Source organism: Vipera berus, assembly GCF_964194415.1.
Source record: "Vipera berus genome assembly, chromosome: 1".
Lineage (NCBI taxonomy): Eukaryota > Metazoa > Chordata > Lepidosauria > Squamata > Viperidae > Vipera > Vipera berus.
Genome location: NC_138202.1, coordinates 157,322,265 through 157,334,595, shown reverse-complemented (window position 1 = coordinate 157,334,595; position 12,331 = coordinate 157,322,265). Strand labels below are relative to the sequence as shown.

The following is a 12,331-nucleotide window of genomic DNA, read 5'->3' as shown; positions in this document are numbered from 1 at the left end:
TGCTTATTCTCTAAATCCGCCTTCATATTTTGTCCCTTTATACTTGGGAAGAATAAAAGTCTTGTAATGACTTGAGAATCTTGGACAATGACCCTGAAAACCTAGGTCCAGATCTTCACTCTTATTTTGAGTTATTTATGTAACCTGGGCCAGATGGCGGTTAAGAGAATAAAATAGGTGTGGGTGGAAAACCAGGTGTGCTGCACATAACTCTTGAAGGAAGAGTAGGATTCAAATGTAACGTATCTAACTATAACCTAATAGAATTAGGAAATAGTAACCGGTCATCTGTTGGATGATTGTCTTAATTCATCATGAAACAAAACAACAATGCTAGGATCCCCTCAAGGGGACATATTTGAAAATTAGTTTTCTTTTATCTTCTATCTAGCAGAACAAATTTCTGGTTTGAGCAGCCTTGCAATAGGGATGCTATTATCTTCATGTCCTTCTAAAGTCTTATGAGTCTGAAAAAAAAACCATGTTGTAGCATTTGATTGCATTGTGTCAATTCAGTTCATGAATAGTCTATGGTAAATTGACTTCCTCTTGGCACTTCAGAAATAAATGTCAGTTCCCCTTTCACTCTATTGCAAAGACTGGGTTAACGTGATGATTTAAGAGTTAGCATCATTTGAAAGGGATTTAATGTAAGTGGTCTCTTAATTGTCTTGTTACAATGCTAATTCACCAATTGTCAGTTTCAGCGCTTCTTATAAATAAAAACAATTATTCTTTGGCTTCTATCCTGAGCATAGAAACGTGTCTGTTGGATTTGTTATCCATATTTGGGGTGATTATTTTTCCTTTCGTTTTAAAGCGACAGTTCTTCGTCGCTCCTGTCCGTCAAGGGAGTGACTTCTTCCACATATGTAGCAGGAAAATTGCCTTTTTCCCCCTTTCTAGAACCGTACCACCAGCCACTCTTGTCTTTGCGATGAATCACAATTACGTCACCTAAAAGGACAATACAAGCAAGTTAATATTTACTTGATTATGTTGTGTCCTTACTTAATCTAATGCACGGGACAATATCTACCGGCCAATGGAGGGACAGATGTATAGAAGCCCTTCTCTCTAGTCTTTCAAACAAGGCGCCTGCTCTCAAGAGCATCTCGCATGTAGGTAGGAAGAAAATCAAGAGACACAACTTGCAGAGCTAAAGCTGGGTTAGGAAGAAAAGAAATAGTGCACTCTTTGAATTCTGAATGAAGTTCATTCCATTCCACTGGATCACAGCAACCTCATTGTTGCTTAACTCAATCACCAACCACATCTTTGAACCACTTTATGACAAGCTTGATTTCTAAAGCTCTGTCACAAGATATAGACCAGGGCTCTTCTTCAAACTTGGCCCTTTTATGATTTGTGGACTTCAACTCCCAGAATTGCTCAGCCAGGCGCACTGGCTGAGGAATTCTGGGAGTTGAAGTCCACAAGTCATAAAAGGGCCAAGTCTGAAGAGCCCTGATATAGACTGTTGCTTTTAGTAGCCTTTAGCTCAGGGGTAGGCAACCTTGGCTCTTTTATGACTCGTGGACTTCAACTCCCAGAATTCCTGAGCCAGCACACCTGGCTCAGGAATTCTGGGAGTTGAAGTCCACGAGTCATAAAAGAGCCAAGGTTGCCTACCCCTGCTTTAGCTGTAGGCCGGTCGGTTTGCAAGATCAACTCAGTTTCTTAAATCCCTAGCTTTTTGTTTTCTATGCATAGATTTCCATCTTTTTTTCCCCAAGCTGTTTATCTTTGATCAGCGAACATCTGCAAAAATGTTCAAGTTGTGATTATAATATTCTTCCATGTGATTATAATAAGGAAGCCACATTTTTTTCCCTTGGGTTTTAATTTGGCAATCTTGGGACAGCTGTTTTAAACCTGCATTTTCCCAGTCCATTTATTATTGAGATAATTACTATTATTTGAGGCACATAGGTACAATTAGGGAGGGTTCAAACCGTTACTAGATTAGTTTCTTTTCAAAAGTTTTTCTTGCACAGTTAGCTCATACTCCAAGATTGCTCATCAAAGTAATTCTAATGGCATATTTTTCTCTTGTTGCATTCTGAAACAGTTATCCCAGGGCCTGCCCTAGGCAGAACAACATTCTGAAATGACACACAACCTTTCAGGATTTTAGGCAGATGAGTACTGTGCAGACTTGGTTACTCTTCAGTCTTTGTCCACATTCATTTTTACCATCCAATAAGGGGAATTAACAGGCAGCTGCCTTGAGATGACCCCAGTAGGAATACTGAAGAGCATCACAAAGAGGAAAAAACTCTGAATAACAAATCAACTGTGACAAGCTGAGAGTGCCAAACCATGACAGAGGACCCCAAATCGTTTGATGACATTTTAATGGGTTCTCTTTGTTAAAAAAATGTATGGGATAGCACCCATTGATTTTTCATTACAATAGTTGAAAGATATTTGCATTTCTAACTCGCTTCGCCCCCCCCCAACTTCTATTGAGATTAGGATGAGTAAATGTTACCTTTACTTAAGCGAAGCTCATCCTCTCTTTCTGTGTGGTAGTCATACAAAGCTCGACACGTTCTGCTTTCTGAATTCTCCGGTTGCAAGGAGGTGGTGGAATTCGCACTCGTCCCTGCTTCTGCAATGTCAACCCCCAAAAAATGGAATATTTTTAATATTGGCCCAGTTGATTCCTTTTTCTCTATACAGATAGAGACGTCGACTTTACAACCACAGTTGAGCCTAAATATTTGTTGTTAAGTGAGACATTTATTAAGTGAGCTTTGCCCCATTTTATGACTTTTTCTTGCCACGGTTGTTAAGCGAATCGCTGCAGCTGATAAGTTAGTAACCCTGTTGTTAAGTGAATCTGGCTTCCCTCATTGACTGCTTGTCAGAAGGTCGCCAAAGGGGATCACATGACCCTGGGACACAGCAACGGTCATAAGGATGAACCAATTGCCAATCATTGGAATTTTGATCATACGACCACGGGGATCCTGCAAAGGTCATAACTGAAAACCAGTCATAATTCACTTTTTTCAGTTCTGTAACTTTGAATGGTCACTAAACAAACATTTGTAAGTCGAGGACCACTTGCAGAGGAAGAAAATGTCTCAAACGCAACTGCTGATGATCACATGGGTACAATCCGTTTTCTTGGATTGGTGGAGCAGTGGTCTAATGCCTCCTTAAGTAACACCAGCTGCCTGCAATTAGTGCAGGTTCGCATCCCACCAGGCTCAAGGTTGACTCGGCCTTCCATCCTTCCGAGGTAGGTAAAATGACCCAGATTGTTGGGGGCAATTAAGCTGACTTTGTAATAATGCCGCTTGGGGTGTGTGTGAAAGCCCTAATAAGCAGGCATATACATAGAATGAAGGCTACTGCTAAGCTTGTAAGCCGCCCTGAGTCTTCGGAGAAGGGCGGGATATAAACGGAATTAAATAAAATAAAATGTGGTTTGTCCCTGGCCTTTCTCTACGATGTTCCTTATTTGCAGACAATTCTGCCCTATGTGTATGTATAGATAAGTGAATGTATCACTAAAATACACTATTTCTCTGCTAAATCTGAAAAGAAGAAAGCCTATTTCGAAATTAGTTGTCATGGAAAATATCCCCTCAGTCCCTATCCCACAGTTTATTGAGAGTAGCTCCTTTAAAGAAACTCCAAATTCTAATATCTATTTTTTTATTTTTAAAATTACCTTTGCAGTGAAGCATTGTTTTGGCTCAATCTTTCTTTGATTAATATGAAGTAGAATACAATTAGCTTTGCAGTCAAGGAACAACTGAGTGGGGAAGAATAACAGGAATAACCGGGGTCTGAGGAATCTGCCAATAAACTTAGCTATCTTTTTAAAAAATCTGTATTTAGACTTATTATTTGATGCCTAGCTTTCTAATATATCCTTGACAGAATATCAATACCTTTTTCCAGCTACTATGTATTTATGAAAGGGAAACCACCAGTTTGGTGTAGTGCTTAAAGGCACTACACTAAAGACCAGAAGTTCAAGTCCTGTCATAGGCATGAAGCCAGCTGGCTGAGCTTGAGCCAGTCACTCTCACTCTGCCCTGGGAAGGAGACAACGGTAGATCACTTCTGAAAAGCCTTGCCAAGAAAAGTGTAGAGCAGACATGTCAAACACAAGGCCGGGGGCCGGATCTGGCCCGCGAAGTGGTTTCATGTGGCCCGCGAAACCATCCTGGAAACAGTGAAGGAACGGCCCCCACTGCCTTGGCCCTGGCCCAGAGACCCTCCTTCTGCCAGAGACCCTCAGATCTGTCCCACTCCTGCCCAGGCCCCCATAGGCACCCTTGATGCAAACGATGTAGAGCTGGCCACGCCCACCCGGTAGGCCATATGCACTCTAGCCACGCCCACCCAGTAGGCCACGCCCACCCAGGCCACACCCACCCGGCCCCTTGAGAGCAACCTCAACGCTGATGCAGCCCTCAGTGAAATTGAATTTGACACCCCTGGTGTAGCGACTTGTTCAGGCAGTTGTCAGAGTCAAAAATTGTCCCAAAGGCATACACAGACAAAAAAAAGAGAGAGAGAGACAGACAGACAGAAACGGATGACATTAGCTGGGAATAAATAAATGAATAATTCACCTGGCAGGCAGCTTGACCTAATCCCAGACTCACTGGTCGTCCTCATTTTCAAGTTCTGTTTAAAGCTTCTCATTGTAACCGGGCAAGTGATTGTCACAGAACTATGTAGGCAGTCCTAAAGGGAGAAGAAAATAGTATTGTTTCTCTTTGCCTGTTGAAGAAGTGTTCAACTCAGATTTCTTGGTCAATAATCCTGTAAAAAAAAACTATCACCATAGATACATTCTCATTCTGCAAACACTTAAAGCAATCATCCTGCATGCCACAGAATTCAACCACAAGATCTAAACATTATTGTTGATCGGAAAGATGTAGGAAGATTTTCTAAAGTCAGGACTCTGAAGAGCTTTGATTTGAAGGCTACTAGAAAGAAGCCCCCCCCTTTTTTTTGCCTGCAGCTCTGCAACCATCTTTTATTTGTAGCACAGCAGGGAAAAACTTGCCACACAGAAGTGCTTAGCGAGTAAAGTTGCCATGTGTGTTGTCTATAGTGTTGTGTGATGCTTCTCTCCCCCTTTACGTGTCTCTCTTGAGGAACTGGAACTTTCCTGGATCAGCTTTCAATGAGATTCTATGTTTTAATAACCCTGCATCTTTTGATTGCCATTCTATTAGAATATCTCTCTTAATTGTTGGCTTTGTCCTATAGGCTTAGGGGTGGGAGTGGGGTAAGGAGAAGGAACCTTTAAAAAGTTCATTTGGGGGCTACCATACAAGTCAGAGATCCTTTTCTGGAGGATTTTTCAAGTCAGTATCAAAGTGTAGATGTACAGAGGATGCTAGTGCTTCTGTTCTCCATCTGAGCTTGGAGCACTTAGAGGAGGGGCATCAAACTGCCAGCCTGCAGGCCGGTTGCATCAAGCAGAGGCCGCGTTCACCCAAGCTCCAGCAATGCAAAAAAAATTGTGATATGTTGCAACATGTCACGTGACGTGACGAGTTTGACACCCGTGATGTAGAGGAAAGAAATACCCATGTATGAATGCTGCTTGTCGACTTCAGTTTGGCATTTAATACAAACCTTCTGCAGCATCTAGTAGCAAACTGGGCCTTTTAGGCTTTAATACTCCTTTGTGCAACTGGATTCTTGATTTTCTTATTGATAGGCCCCAGTAAGAGAGTTGGGATTAATGTTTCTAACCCCATGTTCTTGAGCAGGGCTGTGTCCTAAGTCCACTGCTGTTCACTCTGTTGATCCATGACTGTTGTGCTAGGTTTGTCACCAATCATTGTGAAGTTCACAGATGATAGTAGTAGGCCTTATTCAAGATGACAATGAGGGTGCTTACCACAAGGAGGTAGAGGGTTTGGTGAACTGGTGTAAGAAAAACAACCTAGTTTTAAACGTTGGAAAAAGCAAAGAGATCACTGTCGATTTGAGAAAAGGCAGACACAGCCATACTCCACTATGCATTAATGATTCACCTGTGGAGTTGATTACCAGCATCAAATTCCTGGGTGTGCAGCTAACAAGTAGGCTGGCTTGGTCGCTCAACAGTGAGAAACTGGTGAAGCGGGCACAGCAGCTCCTGCATTTTCTGCGTTCGCATGAAAAAAGCACATCTTCCTTCCCCTGTCCTGACCACCTTCTACAGGGGAACGATCAAGAGCATCCTGTCATACAGCATCACAGTCTGGTTTGAAGGCATCACTGCTTCAGACAGGAAGGCGGTGCAGACAGTGGTGAGGATGGCCGAAAAGATTCTTGGCAGTTTCCTCCTTCCCATCCCGGACATAGCACAGAAGCATTGCTTGAACAGGGTCCGTAAGATTATCTGGGACACTACTCATCCTCTTCACGACCTGTTTTCCTTGTTACCTTCTGGGAAGAGGCTTTGTGGTACATCCAGATTCAACCATAGTTTCATTCCATACAGTATTAACCTTGTGAACTCTCAAGCTTCCTCCTTCTGTTATATATTCAAGATGGACAGTGATTAATATTTATATGTCAGGGTTTAGGTAATATACATAGGTTGTATATAGCATGTTTATATCTGTGATGTATGTGTACACATTTGAGAGCATACAACACATTAGGAATGACAATAAAGGTTATGTAGAAGAGGGGGCTGGTGGACATGGCTTGGAGGGGGGTGTCTATTAAAATAATATAACATTAAATAAATGGAAATCTAGTATGCCACAATAAAAATCATCAACTTCTGAAATTTGCTCTATTTCCAAAAATGTTCCTGGGAGTTGCCTGGCTTCAGAATAAAAAATATGAGTGGCTGCAGCTTAATACTTAGGTCAGAAGGGGTTGGGGGGGGTGCTCACCAATTTTCCTTTGAATAAGTGAGGCTTTTTGGGTCTGGCCAAATCCACATGGTAGCCATATTATATAATGCTTGAAAAACTAAACATGCTCCAGAAGACTATTTGGGAACAACAAAAAGAGGTGTGTTTTTTTTGGTTTTGCCCCTATCATGAAGACAAGTTATTGGCAACAGAAAAATGAAAATGAAAGAAAGAAATGAAAGGTATTAACAACTACAGAGGAAATATGAATTGACAATATCAGAATACAGTAGGAGAAAGACATGCAAAGAATTTTGGCTAAAAGCAATATGAAAAACAAAACATTATAATACGTGTTCTAGCTATATATAGGCAACAAAATGGATTAAGATTAACAAATAGGGTAGTATAAATTTTAAAATGGTAGCATCACATTCCAGTAAATATTGATAAATAAAGCAGTAACATCATCCAGAAGCGATTGGAAGATTGTAAACTTCACTTACAGCCTCCTGCCAAAACTGAGAATTCATAATATAATTCACATGGTATGTACATACCAAGATTTAACCTCCTTCAAGTTGGTTAACCAGTAATCAAATGTTCATGCTGACTATCCATATCCAGGTGGGTTTAGAATGAACAACAATAATATCTGATTTCCATTACTCAGCTATAGAGTTAAATAAAACAGCTGAAATAATTCTGTGTGTATATTACACACACACACACACACACACACATATGTGTGTGTGTGTGTGTGTGTGTGTAATATACACAGAATTCTTTGCATGTCTTTCTCCTACTGTATTCTGATATATGTATATGTAAATGTAAATATAAATATAAATATAAATCATCTTATGGACATGTAGTACCATAACCCATATCATTACCTTTTCTTTCCATTTTGAAATGCAGTCATTCAAGAGATGAGACGGTTTAGGCTTCTTTTCAATTTCAGCTAGTGTGCTCCCCAATTTGAAATGATTTGCTTGTAGAAGGGCAGCTTTCAGAGTTGCCTTTAATATATATATTTAAATATAAGTAAATAACAAATATTTTGAAGCTCAAATTTTGTTTTCCCAGTTCTGATTATTTGGAGCAAAGGAAGACACTGAGACTAAATCTTCTACCTTTAAAATACGGTTAGTCCTCATTGGCAACTTAGGACTAAAATTTTCTGGAACTTGACTTCTAAGGAAATTGAGTCAAAGGGCAACTCTTAAAGTCCTTTTTCTCTACTCCTCTGCCCTTTTGAATGCTCACCCCAGTGTCGGGATAATTAACGACAAGTGAATTGATGTTTGTATTTACATTAATTGGAGAGAAAGGGATTACATGAGAGTTAGGAGGGATACAGTGGGGAATTCACTTTGAAAGGAATGTGCTAGCGGGAATCCTTGTTCACTTAGCAAGCAAACAAAAGCAGAAGGTGTAAAACTGATTAAAGTCTGGTCAGTTACAGGCAGCAGCTGCCTGTCATTAAGTTCCCAGAGTTGATCTTGTTAACTTGCAGTTAAGACTTTTTTAGGAATGTGCTGTGTGGCACAGAAAAGATGCTGAGGAAGAGATTGTTTAGGCAATCTCTGCTCTACAAAGGGTAAAAAGGGGGGAAGCAGGTCAGGTACAAGACAACATGTACTGACTAATGGTGAACATGTGACTGAAAGAGAGAGAGAATTGCTGCAAAGTTTGTAAATACGAAGATTGGTCACAAAGTTACTTTTTCATCACCGTTGTAGCTGCAAATGGTCACTGTCCAAGCTAGTTAGTAATTGAGGACTACCTGTATTTGTTTTATTATTCTAAAATAATGCTCAAGTAACATTAACAAAACATGTTTGGCAGGTTATTCTGTTTTATGGCCAATGAATCTTCTTGTAAAGAGGACATGTATTTCTAATTTATGTGGGATTAACTTGTAAAGCTCTTAAAAAGTAAAAGAGTAAGAAGCACAAGGCAAAATAGTTTAAAATTAAAATGTAAAGATGCATAAGTGAAAATGCTTGGGAAAAGCGCTTAACCTGAAGCTGAAAATAGTGACTTGGAAAGGGCTTTCCTTAAATGCAGCCCCAAAACTGAAAGGTTGTTTTTGTAGTTACTAACTTAACTTCATTGATACATACATCTGGAGGTGCACTCTTAAAGCCAGCCAAAGGATTAAAACCGAAGATTGCATTTCAGCTAAACAAAAGCTAAGTAATATAAGTATTTAAAATGTGAAATATATATTAATTTCCAATGTACCTCATTAAGTTGTGCAATGGTATCGTTTATATTTTTTGCATCTGAAAACTGAGGGGTTTCTTTGTAAGCCTGAAGCATCCGTTCTAAGCCTTTAAAAAAATATAAATACAAGGATTTGCTCAGTCTTCATAAATTTCTAAACAACCCTGGAAATCAACCATGATATAATAGCATTGTTAGCAAATTTCCATTATTTCCATTAAAATATTTTTCAAACTCTTTGGGTTCTGAACACAATGCGCCGTTGTTCTGAACCAGCCCTCTTCTCGCAACCCCTAATTAAGAGAAGAGTCTGGAAAGCGTCCAAGGCTAAAAGGCTTCTGCCAAGATTTAATTACGCAGTTAACAAAAACACAAGAGCTTGTCTTCTCAAGCGGAAAAGTTGCTTTCAGCAACTAGCCCCTCCCCAAACACTTCTTTTATAGAGAGCTCAGGGCGTGGTCTCCCTGTGCCTCCTCCCGAGGAGTCCCATAGTCTTTCTTTGTTTGTCCCTGCTCGTCTGCCTCCTGCGTCGGGCGTCCTTGAACAGGGCCAGCTGTGGGTCATCATCCTCCGCACTCTCGGGCTCACACAGCTGAGAAGAGGTCCCCGGCTGAGGACTCTGCAAAGCCTCCAAATCATCATCAGCCGGTTCGTTTCCCTCCTCCCCCACATCTGAGTCCTCCGATACATCGGACCCGGCTGTCGGACCCACAGGCTGGCCCTGAGTCACAACACTATCCCGCACCGCAGGGCCCTTCCCTCGGGTCTGCCGATCCGGATGCGGTCGGGATGGGAACTGTTCGTGAAAAGCAGTCACCAACGCAGGGGCATGAACGGCGGTCGCGTCTTCCCATGTGAAGTCCTCCGGCCCGTACCCTTTCCACTCGATCAGGTACTGGAAGCGACCTTTCAGCCAGCGGGAATCCCTGATGCTGGCGACCTCGTACTCGGGGGTGCTGCCTCCATCACGAGTTCCTGATGGGGGAGGTTCCGCTTGGCGAAGTGGACAGGCCGGTTGTTCGGGGACCAACAAGGACCGATGGAAGACGGGGTGCACGCGCAGGGAACGTGGCAGAGTTAAACGATAGGCGACCGGGTTGATGACGGCCTCGACTGGGAACGGTCCAAGGTAACGGTGGTCCAGCTTCCTCGCCGGCCGAGTGGATGGTAGGTTCCTGGTGGACAGCCAGACCCGATCCCCCACCGATAGTGGAGGCGTATCCCTTCTCGACCGATCGGCGAACCTCTTGTAGTCGGCCTTGGCCTTCTCCAGCTGCCGTCGCACCAACCGATGGATCGCCTGTAACTCCGCCATGAATTTGTTCGCTGCCGGCTCCGGTGAGTCCACGGGAGAAAGAGGGAAGAACCTGGGGTGATAACCCACGTTGGCCAAGAACGGTGTCATCTGCGTGGAGGTGTGTTGCGAGTTATTAAAGGCAAACTCGGCTATGGCCAAATAGTCCACCCAGTTGTCCTGCTGCAGGTTAACATAGCAGCGCAGATACTGCTCTAAGATGCCGATGACCTTCTCGGTACCCCCGTCGGTCTGAGGATGATGCACGGACGAGAGGCAAACCTTAATGTCCAACGCCCGCATCAACTCCTGCCAGAAGCGGGCTGTAAACTGGGCCCCCCTATCGGAGACGACCCTGTCGGGAAGGCCGTGCAGCCGGAACACCTGTTGGATGAACATGCGACTAGTGGCGCGAGCTGACGGTAAGCCGCGACAGGGGATGAAGTGCGCCATCTTGGTCAACATGTCCACCACCACAAACACTGTCGTGAAGCCGGAGGATGGGGGTAGATCCGTCAGAAAGTCCATGGACACAGCCCCCCAGGGTCTCTTGGGCGTTGGCAAAGGCTGCAGTAAACCAGGCGGGGCCCCTGTCGCTGACTTGGCCTGCCTGCATGGGACGCAGGAGGTGACATAAGACTGGACATCGTGTCGGACTCGGGGCCACCAGAAAGTACGGGAGACCAGGTTCAGAGTCTTGAACAGGCCAAAATGCCCCGCAGCCGGGTTATCATGACATTGGCTGAGGACGAGTCCCCTGAGTGGCCCTCCTGGAACATAGAGCCGGTCACGATAATACAGGAGTCCATCCGTGACCGACCAAGGCGAATCTGGCCCCACCTCTTCCTTCCGCTGAGCCACCCACGCCTCCTGCTGCTGCGCCTCCCGGATCCGAGCCCGTATATCCACCGGCTCCCGTACCGCAGCAAAAGACTCGACGGGGATCACTGTCCTGGGCGGAAGCTTGTCTTCCACTCGGGTGTACTCGGGCTTCCTGGACAGAGCATCCGCTCTCTGGTTGTGCCCGCTTGGTATGTACCGCACCCGGAAGTCAAACCTCGCAAAGAAGAGGGACCACCGGATCTGGCGTTGGTTCAAATTCCGAGCGGTCTGCAGGCTTTCCAGATTCTTGTGGTCCGTCCGGACCTCGATTTGATGCCGCGCCCCCTCCAGATGATGCCTCCAAGCCTCGAACGCCGCCTTGATGGCCAGTAGCTCCTTCTCCCAGATGGTATAGTTGCGCTCCGAGGGATTCAATTTCCGAGAGTGATACGCGCAAGGGAAAAGGGTACCGTTGGGCGTCGCTGCCTGGAGTAACACGGCCCCAATGGCAATGTCGGAGGCGTCCGCCTCCACGACAAACGGCCGTTGCGGGTCAGGATGCTTCAAGATGGGCTCCTTCATGAAGGCGTCCTTCAAAGCTTGGAACGCCTGTTGTTCGGGGGCGTTCCACTGGAACCGAGTCTTCTTCTGCAGGAGCCGGGTGAGGGGGGCTGTCAAGGCAGCAAAGCCAGGGATGAATGTCCGATAGTAGTTGGCAAATCCAAGAAGTCGCTGAACATCCTTCACGCGACGCGGGGGTTGCCAACTCTGCAACGACTCAACTTTACTTGGATCCATGGCGATGCCCTCAGGAGAAATGCGGTGGCCCAAGAAATCAATGGTCACCTGGTAGAACTGGCACTTCTCCAACTTGGCAAACAGCCGATGTTTCCGGAGGCGCTGCAGGACCTGACGGAGATGCTGATGATGCGCTTCACGCGACGGGGAGTAAATCAGGATATCGTCCAGGTAAATCACAACAAACTGGTCCAACAGATCCCGAAAGATGTCGTTCATAAAATGCTGAAACACAGCGGGGGCGTTGGTCAGGCCAAACGGCATCACCGTGTACTCGAAATGTCCATAGCGAGTACCAAACGCTGTCTTCCACTCATCACCCGGCCGAACCCTGACGAGGTTGTAA

At 44.4% G+C, this 12,331-nt stretch overlaps 1 protein-coding gene across 1 annotated transcript in view; it reads right to left on the bottom strand.

Annotated features, from left to right (window-relative positions):
* Positions 1-7: 7 nt before the first annotated feature.
* Positions 8-12,331, bottom strand: part of NOSTRIN (nitric oxide synthase trafficking) — a 39,253-nt gene continuing 26,929 nt past the window's right edge. The window contains exons 12-16 of the mRNA XM_081318787.1: positions 9,090-9,178; positions 7,736-7,861; positions 4,599-4,713; positions 2,495-2,614; positions 8-957 (exon numbers count right to left, since the gene is read on the bottom strand). Of these exons, the coding sequence (XP_081174913.1) occupies positions 815-957; positions 2,495-2,614; positions 4,599-4,713; positions 7,736-7,861; positions 9,090-9,178 (593 nt within the window). The 3' untranslated portion in view covers positions 8-814. The remainder of the gene's footprint in view (positions 958-2,494; positions 2,615-4,598; positions 4,714-7,735; positions 7,862-9,089; positions 9,179-12,331) is intronic.